The sequence below is a fragment of the Cervus canadensis genome, chromosome 19 (genome assembly GCF_019320065.1).
Source record: "Cervus canadensis isolate Bull #8, Minnesota chromosome 19, ASM1932006v1, whole genome shotgun sequence".
Taxonomy (NCBI): Eukaryota; Metazoa; Chordata; class Mammalia; order Artiodactyla; family Cervidae; genus Cervus; species Cervus canadensis.
This window is the reverse complement of record NC_057404.1, coordinates 47,987,642-48,007,606: the sequence shown is the minus strand read 5'-3', so window position 1 is coordinate 48,007,606 and position 19,965 is coordinate 47,987,642. Positions and strand designations below refer to the sequence as shown.

The 19,965-nt window shown below is 40.3% G+C and overlaps 1 protein-coding gene across 2 annotated transcripts in view; it reads left to right on the top strand.

Annotated features, from left to right (window-relative positions):
- Positions 1 to 16,942, top strand: part of ELOVL6 (ELOVL fatty acid elongase 6) — a 135,765-nt gene extending 118,823 nt beyond the window's left edge. For both annotated transcript variants that reach the window (XM_043438283.1, XM_043438282.1), the window contains exons 4-5: positions 3,157 to 3,308; positions 12,627 to 16,942. In XM_043438283.1, the coding sequence (XP_043294218.1) occupies positions 3,157 to 3,308; positions 12,627 to 13,054 (580 nt within the window). In that variant the 3' untranslated portion in view covers positions 13,055 to 16,942. The remainder of the gene's footprint in view (positions 1 to 3,156; positions 3,309 to 12,626) is intronic.
- Positions 16,943 to 19,965: the final 3,023 nt, after the last annotated feature.

Sequence of the window (19,965 nt, the reverse complement as noted above, 5' to 3'; positions counted from 1 at the left end):
ACTCAGGAAGATAAAAAAGTCATTATTCCAAAACTCCTTTCCTTGGATCTACTATGATCATGTCTGAAGCACATAGTCTAGCAGCAAAATGTGGTGGAGGCAGGGCTCTGCTTCCTGGGTGTCCTGGACTGGGCTCAGAGGGAAAGACACAGTCTCTACAACATGTTGATTGTTCAGAAAAGTCACAGATCTGGGGCCTCAGGAGCAGGGACTGATACATCTTGAAAGTGGGTCATGTGTGTGTTTCTTTGCTTTCAGCTGGTGTAGAAATCACTGATGTATCCCCCACTGATGTATCTGTCTATGAAAGCCAGCTAACTGATACAGTAGGTAGTTTACCAGCAGTATCTGTGACCAAGACATATTTGATAGCCACAAAAGGTTAACCAGTGTTCAGAAGTTTCCTGAAAGTAGGATGCTCTGGGGTCTAAATAAAAAGCAAAACTCCAAGTGGCTTATACAGTAAGGAAGCTCTATCCCCAAACCAAGAAGTCTTGTGGTAAAGTCACTGAAAGACTGGTGCATTCAGCAGGGCAGTCACACCTTGGAGTAATACTTTGCAATCCTCTCTGAGCGAACGTTATCCTCAAGGGACCTTCCTCCTGGTGGTAAGCTGTCTGCTGCTCTTCCAAGTAGTATGTGGTAATGAGCAAGGAAAACTTTCCCCAGAAGGCCCCCAGCAGCTCTCTCCTCACATTGTATTGATTAGAATTGGGTCATTGTCCATCCTAACAAGTCATTGTGAGAAAGCTCTCTCCTCACATCATATTGATTAGAATCAGGTCATTGTCCACCTAACAAGTCATTGTGATAAAGGGAAATAGGATTACTAAAACTTGCTTAGGTAATTAGGATTTACTCCTAAATTGAAGATAAGACCACCTTCCTGGAGGCAATCGTGATTTGGGAGAACCTGGACAAAATCAGGGTTCTTTTCACATGGAGGAGGAGGAAGGGAATTGGCCCCTGAATAGACAACCAGAACATCTCTCTGGATGCTCAGCGGAAGTGCCATATGCATTTTTGCGTAGTACCTTCCACAGCAGCAAATCAGTCCCCAATTTGCTAATAATTTGGTGATGGTGGCAACTTTTCATATGAAATTTAGCCATCGTCTGGTGGAATAAAGACAAAACATGAAAAATCAATTCAGGATAAGACAGAAAATTCTCCATTATTTGACAGTACCAATGAAATCCAACTCCCCATTCTCAAATCGGGACAAGTTTATTGACCCTAAAGGCTTTTAGGTCATTCCACCAGGAGGGGACATTTCTTTGAGATAAGAGAGTGAGAAGAGCAGCCTTCAAGGAAACACAGGAAAAAATCTCCCCAAGAAGAGGAAATATCATATGCAGAGGTGCTAAGGCAGAAAACTGGAAGGATCAGAACGTGCTGGAGTGATTGGCTCACAGGAGCAGGAGGAGCGTGGCAGGATGCAGGGGTGAGGAAGGAGGGGCCATCCAGAGCCTTGTGGTTTCTGTTAGGGAGTTGGGGGTTACATTCTGTGTTCAGCAGGAAAACGCTGAAGGATTAAACAGGGCTCTGCAACTGTAAAATCATACCAATAATCCTGTGCAGAATGGTATTATATGTTGGAAAGAGTAACTTTGTTTAAGGTTCAGTTCAGTTCAGTCACTCAGTCGTGTCCGACTCTTTGCGACCCTATGAATCGCAGCACGCCAAGCCTCCCTGTCCATCACCAACTCCCGGAGCTTACCCAAACTCATGTCCATCGAGTCGGTGATGCCATCCAGCCATCTCATCCTCTGTCTTCCCCTTCTCCTCCTGCCCCCAACCCCTCCCAGCATCAGGGTCTTTTCCAATGAGTCAACGCTTCGCACGGTAGGCCGTATATTATTAGAGAAGCTGCTTATAGAGTCCTCACTTAATTAATAGGCAGTTGCCAAGAATTCAACTTCATAACCTCTATTCTATGCAAAGCTGGCCTTTAGTTCTCACTAGTGGATGGGGTAGCTGAGTGGAATGACTTAGTCAAGCGACACTGAAGTGTCATTGAGTGTCACTTAAATGCTGAAGTGATTCAGTTATACATACATGTATATGTATATGTGTGTATGTAGTTCTTTTTCATATTTTCCATTATGGTTTATTATAAGATACTGAGTGTAGTTCCCTGTGCTATACGGTAGGACCTTGTTGTTTATCTATTTTTTACATAGTAGTGTGTGTGTCAGCTAATCCCAAACTCCTAATTTATCCCTCCCCCAAACCCCTTTCCCCTTTGGTAACCATAAGTTTGCTTTCTATGCTAACTGACTTTAGAACCTAAAAGGGAATGCTGCCAGAAAAAAAGATGGGCAAACACATGTCTCCCGTGATCAGTCAGCTCTCCTTTCACTCATGCACGTGGCTTGTGAACTCTGGGACGCATGTCTATGGGACTCACACCATGATGAAGGCTGTGTGTTCCAGTCGACAAGACCTTTCATTCTCGCTTACATTACTGAGCCCAACACACTCCAGAGCTCTCCTGTTTCTTTAGCAGTTCCGTGATAACAAGTCCATATGTGAGTTTACTTCTCAACCAACGGTCTCAGGTTTTCGGCACTTGGAGCACCTCTGGCTATGCAGAAGCAAATCCGTTACCGGACGCTGAAGAACAGTGGCGATGCAGTGTCAGGGCCTAGTTCTGGGAGCTCAGGGGTGTGAGCCTGGGTGGGCTGCAGGATTGATAGAGCTAAACCTTCTTCCTCTGGCTTCTGTGAGAAAAAAACGGATTAGAGAGATTCAAGGGAACAGAGGCAAGGGGTTTGGAGAATGATTGGACAAAGGACAGAACTGAGAGAATTCCAAAAGTTTTCAGCCAATTCCCTCTCACCCCCAAGGGATAGTTCTCGAGTTGAAACACTAAGGTAATTGGAGTTCTTGAGATCCTGCCCTGGATCTAGTCCCCTTTTCCATGAGCTCTTTTTGGAACATGGATGAAGAGTAAATGGCATGGCCTTCAGAATACAGCTCTGAGTAGTTTTCTTGCTCTTGTTAACAAAACATTTTTAAATGCTTCTGGGTAAATGCAAATGATTGTGATGCAGTTCTGCCTATTCCTGCCGATGGCAGTCTTCTACTAATGGTTAATGTCAGACATGAAATTATTTTCCTGAATATTGTTTCTTTTCTCTTTTCATTATGAAGTATATTCGGTGCTCTTCGAACTGGTGCTTATATGGTGTACAGTGTGATGACCAAAGGCCTGAAGCATTCAATTTGTGACCAGGGTTTTTACAATGGACCTGTCAGCAAATTCTGGGCTTATGCATTTGTGCTAAGCAAAGCACCCGAACTAGGTGAGTGTCTTCTCTCCTTCCATTTCCTCCCCCACCCTCACCCCTTTGTAGTTACACACCCATAATATTTATTGAAAAATGAACAAAGAAATCATTTGAAAGTCCTGTTTTATTGGTTGCAGGAAAATTACAATAAGTGAATTTGCATTCTTAACTAACTTCCATTATTCGTGTTCTCTTCCCTCCTTTTAAATAATTGTACTGTGTGTGTATCAAGAGCCAAAGAGTTTATATAGAACATGCATGGATCCAAGCCTCACTGGAAGCACAGTTCCAGGGGCTAAGAACATCTACCTAGCCCCTTCTCTGAGACTTTTAACAGCTGAACTAATATTAGAATATCGGGGAAAGTTTGCCTCACAGCTATTTCCCAGTCTCATAGCGAAGCATATGTTCAACTCTGGAGTTTGGATACAGACTAGGACATTCAGCCTTTTGTTTGGGTATCCTCATGTTCTCATTCACAAAATATTAAGGGTTAGTTTCTGATGTTGTTTAATCAATTGAAGAAATAGGCCTTAGAGAAATATAATTCATCTTCTAGAAATTAATCCAAAATTCTGGTACTGGATAGATAGGTAGATTCCTAACAGTTTTTGCTTTAACTTGAACTCTTTTAACTTGAACTCTTGAATATGTGCGTCACAAGTTAACAAACACAGTGGAAAATCAAGTAGCAAGGGTTTTTTTTTTAACACAGGCACAGTTCCCTAGGAAAATATCTTTGTTGCCAGAAAAAGGGAGCCACCAGTGATAAAAAGATCTGAGTTCATCTATGAGCCATGCTGGCTAGCATCTCACAGGATCATGTCCCACATCCTTAGGGGACACCTGTCCATCCTCTGGGTTTCTTAATGTTTGATCTGTAATTAAGAATTGGCTTATTTAGTTCAAAATTTTCATTTGTAGATTGCGTTCCATCTCCTGTTTCTCCTGATAAAAGGGTTGGAAGTTGTAATTTCATTATCAGTTACCTGCAGTATTAGCTATTGAGTCTTTCTGAAGGGTTCCCCTAGTTTGTGTCTGTTCACAAAGGAGATGACGTGCCTCTTGAGGCCCAAAGGAGCTGTCTTCTAGTTCCTTATGCCATTGGCTTGATGATCACTTTGCCTGGAGAAGCCTCATTCACCACAGCAGTTTATAGGCTACATATCAAACAATCCATTCCTTCATAGTTCAAACAAGGGATTGAAGGGCTGTCAGTGGGCTAAAGAGTTGAAAGATAAATCCTAAACTCTATGCAGCTCTTTAATGAGGGTAGTGTGTGACACCAACTCTTCATGTGGTTTCAGATCCATTATACAGATGTTTTCAGTCTTGAGTACCCTTTTTCAATTTTCAAATATGACTTATTCCCTTTCAGATATCCTGGATCTTACTTGATAATTATCTTCACGAGGTAAACTGCTTCATCAAAATAGATCCTAAACCAGTTCACCTAATTTAGTGAACATGTGTGCTTTGGGTGGCTTTTTGTTGGTTTGGGAAGTTAAATTCCTTCCCTGTTTTTCACTCTTAGAAAACCTTGTCGCTACTATTTAATTAAGAAAGCTTTATTCATTTGAATTATTTAGAATTTTTCTTATTTTTTAGGTCCCCAGTTCTGCCTTCAGTTCTCTATTCTGAACTTCCTAATGTATACCAGAAAGAAAAGGTCTTGAGAGAGAAAAAAGAACAGTTCTTCCATGTTCAGTACTGAAAACTCTATTTTCCCACTCCCAAAAAACCTGCATGCCTGCAGTTTTCACTAAAGTATTTTTTTTTATTGTGGCAAAGCAGATGTAAAATTGGCCATTTCTAGGTGACAGGGCTGCTGCATTATGGGCGTTGGCATTGTGCAGCCATCACACCATCCACCTCCAGAAGTTTTATCTTCCCCAACTGAAAGCTCTGTGCCCATTAAACACTAACATTCCCCCTTCACTGGACTTTTAATAGCAAGAAGGGCTTTCTGTCTCAGCAGAGAACAATGCGCTCATTTCAGTGAATTCCAGAGCTACGGTCTACTGGAACAAGTGAGGGGAAGAGAGCCACCAACCTGCGTTGTGTGCCAAAATCTTTGACTGACTACTGTTTGAATTATATTAAAACCTGCTGAGATTTTGTTTTGTTAAAACTTGGAAACATCTGCCCTGAGTCTAGGTCCTTGCTCAGTTGAGCTCCTCATTGTTTTTGAAACTCTGACTCAGCGGAGCTCCCGCTAACTCTGCGAAGAGGGGCGCAGCCATCTGTAACAAACCACACACGCAGTGGGCGCGCCACCTCTTGCTGGCTGGGGCCTCCACAGGCTCGTGAGCGTCTCCAGAGCTGCACTTGACAACACGTGGGCAGCAGGCATAGTCCGGGAGGGACACTTAGCTCCCGGATCACCATGATCTGGCTTCAGGCGGGCTCTTGACTGAAAATAGCCAAACCAAAGGTTAGACTGGTAGAGAACATGAACCAGAGGAAGCTAAAATACGTGACATGGCCAAAACATTCACGAGTCAAAAGATCCACTGCTGATACATGGCCAAAATTCTTCCGTAATGCCTGCAGGACCTTTGCCCGAGAAAGATTGGTTGGCTGACACTGCATTCACGGTCTCAATATCTTGTTTACATTTCTCAGCCACTCTGTAGCTTTTGATAGGCCTGGATGTGGAATGCTATCAGTAAGTTTGGCTCACAACAAATTAAATGGGTTGTTGTGTGGTTTTTCCCAGAGAAAAAATAATTCATAATCCCCAGAGCTGTATGACTGGTGCATCTCAGCTGTGATATCAGAAGAACCCTGAGAGGTCTCAGGGCATCCTTTCTAGAACCTCACTCAAGGGAAACTCCCCTTCTCTGGGTTGGTGGCCTGCCTGGGGACAGTAACTTTGATATGGATTCGGAATGCTACTCCTGAGAGACTTAGGGCCATTACTGGAAGTGCCTCATCTTCTTTCTCCATCTGATCACCCTGCATAGCTCTTCTGAGAAAAACTGTTATGTGTATCTAAATTAATTTCATTTTGAAGATCTCATGGCATGATCTTTGCCCCCACCTCCCCATGTTAAATGGAAACACCTGGTATGTTTTATATCAAGCCAGAGACCCCCACTCAGACAGGAAGAATACAATATTCCATTCCAGATTTGTAGCTTCTATGGTTAGCCCATTCTCATGATCTGTGTTTTGTCCCCTACCACTCTTCCCACTCAGATGTTCTTTAGACAATAAAGTTTTAATATAAAGGTGATGACAGAGGTAAAATTAAGTCTAAGGAATTTAAAAGGATAAAATGCTCATTATTTTATGGCAAATAATTATGTTTGAATATTGTACAGGCTTTATTTTTATTTAATACTTAGAGACTCAAAGTCTCAATTACAAATAAATTTGCCTTTAACATACAATTCCTTGGAAATTCTACCTTCTTTCTGCTGTGAACAAAGATAAGTTGAAATTCCCATGTCTACGTTACAGTCCATAGAAGGAAGGGGAGGCACAGAGTAGTAATTACACAGAAATAGTGGTTCTTTGACAAGCACACAAAAATAGCACAGATTCACACAAATAAGTAGACACGCCAGGTCTCCTAACACTAGTTGTGTCCCCTTAACATATAGCTGAAAGTTACTGTCACCATTGATCATTATTAGTCTGTTTGACATTTATAGGCTTAATATGTCAAGCATCTCACACTAGAGAAGACTTTGAAGAAAATTTTATAAAAGGTTCAGAAATGCAGCAGCTGGAAACTCTTTCTTTCTGTTCTAAACAAACAAGTAATAATGTTGGAGTTTGCTTTTTCTTCTTGTTTTTTTCATATTCCCTACATAGTAACTGACTCTATGTTTTCTTGAAGAAGAGCTGATTTACAATCTTGTTAATTTCAGATATACAGCAAAGTGATTCAGATTTTTTGTTCTTAAATTTTTTTTCCATTATAGTTTATTACAAGACATTGAATACAGTTTTCCATGCTATACAGTGAATCTTTGTTTATCTACCTTATATACAATAGCATGTGTATCTGTTAATCCCATTGCTGTTCAGTAGCCAAGTTGTGTTCAACTCTCTATGACCCCATGAACTGCTTCCAATCAGGTGGCCAAAGTATTGGAGCTTCAGTTTCAGCATCAGTCCTTCCAATGAATATTCAAGGTTGATTTCCTATGGGATTGACTGATTTGATCTCCTTGCAGTCCAATGGACTCTCAAGAGTCTTCTCCAGCACCACACTTCAAAAGCATCAGTTCTTCAGTGCTCAGCCTTCTTTATGGTCCAACTCTTATATCCATACATGACTACTGGAAAAACCATAGCTTTGACTATATGGACCTTTGTTGGCAAAGTGATGTCTCTGCTTTTTAATACTGCCTAGGTTTGTCATAGCTTTCTTCTAAGCAGCAAATGTCTTAATTTCATGGCTGCAGTCATCAACTGCAGGATTTTGGAGCCCAAGAAAATAAAGTCTAACACTGTTTCACCATCTATTTGCCACGAAGTGACGGGACCGGATGCCATGATCTTAGTTTTCTGAATGTTGAGTTTTAAGCCAACTTTTTCACTATCCTCTTTCACCTTCATCTAGAGACTCTGTAGTTCCTCTTTGCTTTCTGCCATTAAAGTGGTATCATCTGCATAACTGAAATTTATTGATATCTCCTGGCAATCTTGATTCCACTTGTGATTCATCTAGCCTAGCATGATGTACTCTGCATATGAGTTAAATAAGCAGGGTGATAATATACAGCCTTAAGTTACTCTTTTCCCAATTTTGAACCAGTCCATTGTTCCATGTATAATACTGTTGCTTCTTGTCCTGCATACAGGTTTCTCAGAAGGCAGGTAAAATAGTTGGATACTCCCATCTCTCTAAGAATTTTCCACAGTTTGTTGTGATTGACACAGTCAAAGGCTTTAGCATGGTCAATGAAGCAGAAGTAGATGGGTTTTTTTGGAATTCCCTTGCTTTTGCTATGATCCAGCAAATGTTGGCAATTTGATCTCTGATTCCTCTGCCTTTTCTAAATCCAGCTTGTACATCTGGAAGTTCTTGGTTCACATACTGTTGAAGCCTAGCTTGAAGGATTTTGAGCATTACCTTGCTAGCATGTGAAATGAGTGCAATTGTGCGGTAATATGAACATTCTTTGGCATTGCCCTTCTTTGGGATTGGAATGAAAACCGACCTTTTCCAGTCCTGTGGCCACTGCTGAATTTTACAGATTTGCTGGCATATTGAGTTAGAACACTTTCACAGCATCGTCTTTTAGGATTTGAAATAGCTCAGCTGGAATTCCATCTCCTCCACTCACTTTGTAGTAATGCTTCCTAAGGCCCACTTAACTTCACACTCCAGGTGAATGACCACACCATTCATGATTATCCAGGTCATTAACTGTCATTTTTGTACAGTTCTTCTGTGTATTTTTGCCACTTCTTCTTAATCTCTTCTTCTTCTGTTAGGTCCTTGCTGTTTCTGTCCTTAATTGTGCCCATCTTTGTATGAAACATTCCCTCAGTATCTCTAATTTTCTTGAAAAGATCTCTAGTCTCCCATTCTATTGTTTTCCTCTATTTCTTTGCATTGTTCACTTAAGGCTTTCTTATCTCTCCTTGCTCTTCTTTGGCACTCTGCATTCAGTTGGGTATATCTTTCCTTTTCTCCTTTGCCTTTAGCTTCTCTTTTCTCAGCTCTTTGTAAGGCCTCCTCAGACAACCACTTTGTCTTCTTGCATATCTTTGGTTTGAGGATGGTTTTGGTCACCACCTCCTTACAATGTTACAAAGCTCTGTCCATAGTTCTTCAGGCATTCTGTCTACCAGATCTAATTTGATCTCTGGTTCCTCTGTCTTCTAAATCTAGCTTGTACATTTGGAAGTTCTTGGTTCATGAACTACTGTAGCCTAGCTTGAAGGATTTTGAGCATAATCTTGCTAACATGTGAAATGAGTGCAATTGTATGGGTCTTCGAACATTGTTTGGCGTTGCCGTTCTTTGGGATTGGAATGAAACTCCTAATTTATCCCATGCCTTGCTCCCACTTTTCCCTTTGGTGACCATAAGTTTGTTTCCTATGTTTGTGAGTCTGTTTTGTAAATGAATACATTTGCATATATTTTAGCTTCCACATATAAGTGATATCATTATCGCATGTCTTTTACTTCACTTACATTCTCTAAGTCCATTCATGTTGTTACAAATGGCAATATTTCTTTTTTATGGCTGAGTAATATTCCCGTGTGTGTGTAATAGTAGTTGTTGTTTAGCAGCTAAGTCCTGTCCAACTCTTTGTGACCCCATGGACTGTAGCCCACCAGGCTCCTCTGTCCATGGAATTTCCCAGACAAGAATACTGACATGGGTTGCCATATCACATTTTTATCCATTCATCTGTTGATGGACACTTACGTTGTTTGTCATGCTTGTATGAACATTGAAGTGCATGTGCTTGTTTGAGTTAGAGATTCTGTCTTTTCAGAATATATACCCAGGAGTGGGATTGCTGGATCATATGGTAGCTCTGCTTTTAGTTTTTTGAGAAACCTCCATTCTGTTCTTCATAATGGCTGTACCAATTTACATTCCCATCAATCTTATCTTTTCTGTTTACTTAAGGTCCCATCAGAACCTTAAGTCCTTCCAAGACCCAACATTGTCTGACCTTCCTTTGTACCCAATGTTTTAGGGCATCCTTGAAGAATAAGGGATAAGACAAGGGTAAGTACTAATTCCCCTTGTGGTTAATTAAATTTCAGAGTAAGAAGAGGGACCACCTAGTTATCCTTGTTATACAAAAAGAAGTCGACGTCACCAAAGGTCATGAAGGATACTGATTTTTCTCATACCTGAAAACCACAAAGATAGGAAAGAAAATGAAGCACCTGCCACATAAATCCTGCTTCTGTCCCACATCCCAGTGTTTTGTTGTTGCTTTTTTGTTGTTGTTGTTGTTTTTTTTTTTGGTACTTGTTAATGGAATTGGGTGTATTTGTTACTGTGCCTGCTCTTCATCTATTTTTATGTAAGTGTTTTAAAGTATATTTTTCAGAATCCCTAGGCTTTTCAGAGAATCATTATAGACAAAGAGCATCTATTACATGAGCACACTCTTGCTTCTATAATATAAATTCTCTACCTTAGATATGAATAGTGGTCCTTTGGGTAGCCAAAATAGCTCAGATGGGAGAATTAGACCAAAGAAACAGTAGTCTTTTTCTTCAAGGGGTTAATGTTACTGAGATGTTGGATAATCCTGTAAAGCATTTTCAGGGTTAATTCCACAAGAAGGTGTCATTCTCAGTTTTTTATCACTTGATTCATTGCTACCAAAATAATACCTATTATCCTCTTCAGTAAATACAGAGGATAATTTTTGTTCTTTTTCTGTTTTTGTCTTTTAACTTTTCAAAATTTATATTAGAGTACAGTTGATTTACAATGTTGTTAGTTTCAGGTACATAGCAATGATTCACTTATAAATATACATATACTCATTCTTTTTCAGATTCTTTTCCCATATAAATTATTACAGTATTAAGTAGATTTCCCTGTGCTATACAGTAGGCCCTTGTTGATTATCTAAATGCCTAATTTATCCTCCCCCACCCTTTGGAAACCATAAGTTTGTTTTTGAAATCTGTTTTGCTAGTAAGTTCATTTGTATCACTTTTTAGATTCCACATATAAGTGATATTGTGTGATATTTGTCTTCCTCTGACTTATTTCACTTAGTATGATGATCTCTCATCCATTGCTTCAAATGGCATTATTTCACTTTTTTATGACTAATATTCCATTGTATGTATGTAGCACATCGTTTCCATCCCTCTTGTGATGGACATTCACATTGCTTCTGTGTTTTGGCTGTTGTACATAGTGCTGCAATGAACATTAGGGTGCATGCATCTTTTCAAGTCATGCTTTTCTCTGGATACGTGCCCAGGAGGGGGATTCCTGGATCATAGGATAGTTCTATTTTTCATTTTTTAAGGACCCTCCATACTGTTCTCCATGGTGGCTGTACCAATTTAACATTTCTACCAACAGTGCAGGTTGGTTCCCTTGTCTCTACACCCTCTCCAGGATTTATTGGTTGTAGACTTTTTAAAAAAATTTTATTGGAGTCTAGTTGATTTAAGTGCTGTGTTAGTTTCAAGTACACGGCAAAGTGAATCAGTTGTATAACTGATATCAATTTTTTTTTTTTTATTCTTTCCCCATATAGGCCACTAGGGAGTATTGAGTAGAGCTCCCGGTGCTCTGCAACAGGTTCTGAGTTATCTCTTTTATATATTGTAGTGTATATACGTCAATCCTGGTCTCCCAATTTATCCCTCCCCTACTGTATCCCCTAGTAACCATACATACCGTAACCTAGTTCTCTACATCTGTGATTCTACCTCTGTTTTGTAAATAAGTTCCATATACACACTGGAATATTACTCAGTCATTAAAAAATTACAAACTATTGATATTTGCAGCAACATGAATGGATCCAGAGATTGTCATACTGAGTGAAATAAGTCAGACACAGAAAGGCAAACGTTATATACTATTACTTATATGTAAATAGCCTAAAAAGGTATTTTTTGTAGATTCTTTGATAATGGCCAGTCTAACTGGTGTGATGTCTTTGTCTTTGGATATAGAGTATCTTTTTTGTCAACAGTTGCTCAGTAGCTACTTGTGATTTTCATGTTTTTGTGAGAAGAGGTGAGCTCAAGTCCTGCTCCGCTATCTTGTCTCTTATCCAGGAATAGCCTTTTGTTTAAATTTTACTTTTCTAATTTCCATGTGTCAAGCCTTCACATTTTATAGGGAACCCACAAAGATATGTTTTTAAAGAGTACTTTTGTCATGTACCAGAGAAAAGTGGTTTTATTACTCCCGAGCGGCCTAAGAACATTTTACTGGGCACTTGAATTCAAATTTGTTTCTCTTGATTAACGAATATCACTTGACTCTCTTCGAGGTGATATTTCCTAAAATGCACAGCCTCATTGGAAATGGACAATATACTTACTAGTGTCCCTTCCAAATCAAAAATATGATTGGTGTGCAAAGCACTTTTCTGAAAGTCACATTTATGGAGTGTTTACCATGTGCCTGTTTTGTATCCTATCTAATCCTCAGATAATTCCAAGCTATTGCCTCCATATTACAGATGAGGAAACGAGAATATAGGATGAATAACCTGCCAGGGTCCCCGAGCTAGTAAATATCAGTCCATAAGTCTAACCCAAATCCATCTCATCCGCAGGCACAAGTCCATTTACCTTCTTGATACGGGGTATAGTCGGGGGCTATATATAGTCACGTCCACTTCCGTTTGTGTCTTCCAGGAGATACAATATTCATTATTCTGAGGAAGCAGAAGCTGATCTTCCTGCACTGGTACCACCACATCACTGTGCTCCTCTACTCCTGGTACTCCTACAAGGACATGGTCGCAGGGGGTGGTTGGTTTATGACGATGAACTTTGGCGTGCACTCTGTGATGTACTCTTACTATGCCTTGCGAGCGGCGGGTTTCCGCGTCTCCCGGAAGTTCGCCATGTTCATCACCTTGTCCCAGATCGTTCAGATGCTGATGGGCTGTGTCATTAATTACCTGGTCTTCCAATGGATGCAGCATGACCAGTGTCACTCCCACTTTCAGAACATCTTCTGGTCCTCACTCATGTACCTCAGCTACTTTGTGCTCTTCTGCCACTTCTTCTTTGAGGCCTACATCGGCAGCAAGATGAGGAAAGCCAGGAAGGCTGACTAGTGTCGGAACTGAGGAGGAAGCCGTAGCTCAGGGTCATCAAGAAAAACAACAGACAAAAGAAAATGGCACAAGGAATCACAAATGGTGCAGCTAAAACAAAACAAGACATATGAGCAAACACACAACCCAAGGCAGCTTAGGGATAATTAGGTTGACTTAACCCAGTAAGTTAGTGATCCTTTTTGGGTGAGGACTCACTGAGTACACCTCCATCTCAAAGGACTGCTGCTGGAAGACCCCATTCCCTCTTTATCTGTCAGCTCTAGGACAAATGCTAGCAAAGTGGGCCAGAGGCAGAGAGAGAGAGAAGGCAAACAAGCTATTAACAGTATATGGAAAAAATGAGTTTACTAAGTGTTAAATTTCTCTAAGGATCAAAGAAGTTTACTTAAAAACCACGTGAGCACATACATACAATCCTTTCTAATCTCTTTTGACACTAAACTGGAGCCAACAGAAAAAGTAAAAACGGAAGAGACATGGGGTGTATATCTAGAATAACGCTTTTGCAAAATTGAAAGTACTTTTAAAGAAAGGTTACTGGCTGTAGCCCCCGTGAGAAAAGATGTCTTAATCACCTCCTGAGAAAACAGATGATAAACTATATTTCAGCTAAAAGAAAGACTCGTTCCCCTTCATAGCACAGCCTTAGTCTAGTGAGTTCACCATAACAAAATGAGGCACAATATTTTCCCAGGGCTCTCCCCGGGAGGAAGGAGGCAATGCAGCCCGACTCCTGAAAGGGCAGCTCCGATCTCAGCATTTCTGATAGTTTTCTCCTACCCCTAAATGAGGTAGGACACAGCATCCTTTGTTCAGTTGCCTTGGGCTTTCAAACAGAAGAATAAATACAGAATAGAAAACAGACAACTCAACCAAATTATTTGAAAAATAGACTCTTACCTGTAAAAAGTTGCGGCCCTGTACCGAAGTTCTTGGGAAAGATCAATGAGCCGAAGATCAATATGAGAGACAATGAGTACGCCCCTCCATAGTTGACTCCACACATAACTTTCCAAATGAAACCCTGCGGTACAGTCCATATTTTCTATATTTTCGTGAATTTCACACAGCAGCCCACAGGGCTCTCCTTGATCTTGGGTGAACACTGTGTTTCTGCATCATCTGCCTTTGCTGAAGCAATGCAGAGGTGTTTAAAGTGCCCTCTGCTGGTCAAGCAGAGATACTTTGACAAACACACTTCATGGCAAGTTGGGCTGAACAGTTGACACACAAAGGGCCCCTTAAAGACTTATTCAAATTTTAAAGGATATGAAATATTCACCATATTTTTGGCCAAATCAGAAGACATTCTTCCTACTTTGAGTCAGCTTCAGAAATTTTTTGAAAAGGGACTTATGCTCTGGAATTCAGAAAATCAACTTATTAAGAGCCATATTCTTTAAAAAAAAAAAAAGGCTAGATACTATAATATCTGTAATATTTCAGTCCTTTACAAGCCAAATAAATGTGTAAACATTCCTGTATTTCAAAGAAGCAATTATGTCAAGTTGTTCAATGTGATATAATAGTATTCTAATTGGTTATATAGCTTAATGATTAGACAAACTAGATAAAAATTAGGGGCTACTACACTGCATAGATTAGACATGCATAACCACACACATATACACACAGAGGTGAGGTCCACTGAACTTTAAAGCCCAAATAAATAGAAACATGTTTTCTGGCTAGCAGAAAAAGAAGCCGTTTAGCTTTCTTGCTTTGGGTGTGTACAGAAAAGGGATTTTTCAAATTATTTTTATATTATTTTAGCTTTAATTGTGCTGTCATTCATGAAACAGAGCTGCTCTGCTTCTCTGTCAGAGATGACAAGGGCTTTATCAGCATCTCGTCTATGTGTGGAATTGAAAAGAATAAAGTTTTATTCCATTCTGTGTGAATGGTCTGAACCATGAACAGAATCCGTGCAAACCAAGTCATGACTGATGGGATGGAGGGTGGGCTGTATGCAGGGAAGAGAAGCTGTTATGTCTGTGTTAAATTATTGTGAACAATCTATGACGTCTTGACATTGGTTCATAGATGCATTGATGGAGGAATGTATTATTAGGGCAAAAACTGACATAGACTGAAAAGACAAGTCCTGCTATAACAACTAATAGATTATTAGGATGCAAAGTGTTATTTTGAGCTTTGAAAATACATGATACTGTGCAATAAGCTTTTTTTTCTTATAACAGAAAATGAGCAGAATAATAAGGAAAAGGCCAAATAACAGTTGACTTGAATTTAACTGAAGGACAGTTAGAGCTTATTTGGTTGATTTAATTTAATGATTTAATCCTTGATTTATCAGTGATCCTTTAATGCAGGTTAGAATAAGGAAATAATCATAGACCTTAAACAGATTCTGATGCTTCCAAAGCACTTTCATCTTGGTACAGGTTCATACTTGTGTCTACTTATGAAGTAATTTAGAAATTTTGTTTACAGGTTGAATGTCTAATAAATAGTTTTAAAATTAGTTAAATATATCTAAAGGCATTTCCGATGTTTATCATGGGAGGGGGGGAAATCACACCTTTAAAAAAATTGGAATTCTGCTATTATAGGTTCAACACACTGTTTTTAACATCTCAGCTTAAGTGATTAATTCTATTAAGATATGAGGCTGGACCACTACCCCTTGGCAAATCTGAAGCCTATCAGAGAATTGACTGCCACATAGATAATCCTGCTTTCACATAACATTCCAGAAAAACTTAGGCAGGCAAGTTTTTATAGCTGCCCCACTATGCTGCAATAGATTTCCTTTCTATTGAAGATTTTCCACTGTACTTCAATTCCAGTATCATGAAAACATTCCTGGATTGAAAAAATTTTTTAAACCAGATCTTCATTTCAGACATAAATACATGCAATTTGATACACAAGGTCTGAGCATCAACCCAAGTCTATGAGTTTGCAGTGAAAAACATTCTAGTGAGAAATGCTCTATTCATAGATCAGGAGGTTTTATCTGGACCTTCTAATTTTGCTCATGAGAACAGAGCCACTACTATATTCAAGAATCATGTATTGAGATGATTATTCCAGTTAGTTTACTCCCATCCTTCTAACCATCTGTCCCCCTTCTCCAGGGGATCTTCCCGACCCAGGGATCAAACCCACATCTCCCCCATTTCAGGCAGATTCTTTACCGTCTGAACCACTAGGGAAAACCTTCTAATTATACGCTGCTATAAACATGAGGGGACAGGGACAATACATTCATATACGTTGCTGATGGGGAAAGAAAAAATTATATCCCCATCATTTCTATTAATGTGGCTCTGAGTCTGGAACTTTACTGAGTGGGGTTTTTGCAGAACGGGATGGAAGAACACTTCTAGGAAAGAGACTCACAAAAAAAAAATTTTTTTTAATCAGCTGTGGTATCATTATCATAAGATAAAACCTGTCACATTAAGAACAACAAAGCACTTGGAATAAACTACACTGGAGTAGAATACTCCACAAGTCTGGTCTGGTTCCAGACTGCTGGGTTACCAGGGAGAAATAAGCTCAGGTTGCTATCTATTACGAGAGAACAGCCTTTCTTCAGACACAACTAAGCTCCAGCACGCTTTCCCCCCCCAGTTTGGTTAATGAGTGAATCTTCAACATAGTTGTTGGGTTGGTCATGTGCTGACTCGGAGAGGGCTGTCAGGACAGTGGAGATGGTCAAACAGACCACCTCCCTGAGTTCAGTGCTTTGACTTGTGTGCGCTTGGTCTGTGCCTGTCCCTTAGACACTTCTTTCCCTGAAAATGTTTCCATCCTGAAAAGTACAATTGTGTGAGAGCTTTATGATGAAAGTCTAGTGGTCCGATCTTTTTGTTTTCAATAATAAATATTTTGCTATCAATTCAGGATGGTAGTAGAGCCTATTTTCATGCTGTGAGTCATTGTCTCCTGTAACTTAATTTGTTATTCTGTCCCTTTTCTATCTGTATACAGGAACCAATTCTTTGTGCCTCAGACCCGTCACCAACCAAAAGAGATTTTGATAAGAATGCACCACAGGGTTTGGCCTCTGTTGCACACATATTAAAGTGAGAGCTGATAAAGCAATGATACTCTATTTTGCGCTGACAATCAGGATGAAGTGTTAGGTCCCAGTCTTGCAGTGAACCAACAGCCTCTGTATGCTGGTACCCAATACTTAAGCAAAACAAGAATCATTGTAGTTATAGCATTTTCTTGAATGTCAGTTGTAACATGCCAATTATAAACATCTTTGAGCCATATGGCAAAACCCACAGCTAAAGAGACCAGTTAGGTACCCCTGTGCAGAGCATCAAAGACTATTCACAGGTCTGTTGAATCACCAAGTTACTTGCTTCATCCTCAGATACTCTGAAAATTCAGGGCTCACAGAGAAGGAAAAATAGGCCCCAGGTTTCCCTTCCTCCTGAATTATACTTTTTTTAAAAAAAGTGAAACAAGTTATTCTGGCATTAAAGAGACAGACAGTGGGAACATATCCGTGGTGGAGTTCAGGGGGGCTGGGGAAGTCTTAAGAATGGCAGTTTGATTTCATGTTGGGCAAGTAAAAGTCTTCGCATCACATACACTTCACAGAAATCCAAACACGAAACTACATTGTAGTAAACAGCTCCTGAAGCAACTGGTTAAAGAAACCGGTTGCATAAATCACAGGCCATTTTTGCAACACTTTTAAGCCAGGATTTCAAGGTCCCGACTCATGCTGGTATTGAACACTGTCATTCTCTCAATGCCTGGTGTCACTGGAGACTTTTTCCCAGAAGACAGAACCCTAGAATGCTCCAGAAGTAGCCTCATAGTGCTGCCCAAGCCTGTCAATTCAAACAGGTCTGCTCTCTGGGCATGTTCAGGCAGGAGGTTGCTTACTGCTACCTGGAAAACCACTGGAAGATTCCGCCTCTTAGAGGACCCAGTGCCTCTATTCAACTAAAAGCCCACCCATATAAGCCTCACAGAGCAAATCACAGCAATGTTGGAATTGTTATTTTCAAGTGCTGATTTCACGACATTAAAAGAAATATTTTTTCCTGGTATATTAAAAATAAAATCATAACTTTTGATTTAAAACCAAACTGTTTGTGGTTTCTTTTCTTTCTTCTTCTGGGCAGTGCAAAGGAAGCATCCGTAAGGGCTACTTAGAAATCTCAGAAAGGCCTTCCAGCGTGCTCATGGAACACAGGAGAGTCACTGAAACTCCCCAGTTCTCAAGCAGAGCCCGGGAATGATGTGGGTGCCAGATACTTCTGATCAAAATCCCACAGGTGACCAGCCCTCCCATAGTGTTTCAAGGGTGAAACGCAGCACATTCTCCAGAACTGACATGTCCGAGCAGGTCGTCCAAGTTGGATCCCTGTTTAACAGGCTGGGGAAAATGTGTTTGTTAGATCAAATGTCACCGAAGTAGAAGGAACAAGATGTGAACATAATCTCCTCAAAGAAGTCTAAATGAGTGGAATTCCAAGGCTCAGCCCTGATCTAGGAAGCATGGTGCCATGTCACTGGACAAAGAGTTCCAGGACAGAATGTTCTGGAAACAGGAAACGTAGCACCCACCTCCCAGGAGGGGTGGTGCATCACTTACACACCCATGACTCGCAAGGGGAGCACAGCTGTCTACTCCCCACTCCTGCAATTTGGCCTTCAACTCCTAATGTTTTTGTATGATCTATTGTGCATGTTTCAGGCTGCACGTTTGTGTTTTTCTCTACAATGTGTATAATAGTAACGTCCCTACAGCCTTTATATTTAAAACCAAGAACCTGTTACTTATGAAGTTTCTCTATAGCTAAATTGCTATGACCACGCCTCTCTTTTCACATCATCTCAGAATAAATTAAGACAAAACTTCCCATTTGTAACTCATTCAATGTATGTTCTTAACTCAGGTCAAAATGGGTGGATGGGGTTGGGGGGAGACCTATACTGCACAGAAAGTCATTTTTATTAACTCATAACAACAAACAATAGAGTGTGTAAAGGAAAACCAGAAGCAAACCTTAGAGGTGTTTCTCTTTTTCGTAGCAGTCTCAGAACCCCAATACAAATGATTGTGCTATCAAGTAGCTTCTGATAGAAACACAGTCTCATATAATGTATACAAGCTTCAGAAATGAATATGGCGCACATTAAAACATGAGCATTTTATATCACTATCTATCTAGCAAAAATGCTGTACTTATGACACTTCAAGACCAAGAATATGCTATAGCAGGCTTCCTAGGGATGGAAAAATAAGAATAGGATCAGAATACAGTATTTCAGCAACATGACCACTCTTGGTTGTTTCTGCAACATGAATGAAATTAATTGGGGCCATAATGAGGTATTAAATGCATGGTCAGTACAAAGTAATTAAAAGGGCTCCCCACTGGTTGGTCTGTTGCTGATGAATCTCTGGGCCTCACAGATCTGGGGCAAGGTTTCGTTTATTGCCAAACACTTGTCCTGAGACTAAACAGGGAGGTCTTGCTGAGAAGCACTGGTGACCACAGGGGTTTCCATTGTGCGGGGAGGGGTGGGCTGCACCAACTGACCCCACTCCCCACAAAACTGTAGTCACACATATGCTCTCCCCTCAGCCTGTGATCCCTGTGATCCCCCGTGTCACCATAAAGGGCTCCAGGCAAGATGAGAAGCTCTGGATTAGATCAGGTGAAATTCACTAACCCAGTTCACTCTGTAGCCTTTGACATTTCCTTCTGCTTTTCATTCTTTATCTATGTAATAGTTGAAGGATGTAACCATTACTATTCCACCTTACTTATATATGGCTCCTCTGACCCTGGGGTTCTCCAGGCAAGAATACTGGAGTAGGTTGCCATTCCCTTCCCCAGGGATCTTCCCGACCCAGGAATTGAACCCAGGTCTCCTGCATTGCAGGCAGATTCTTTACCATATGA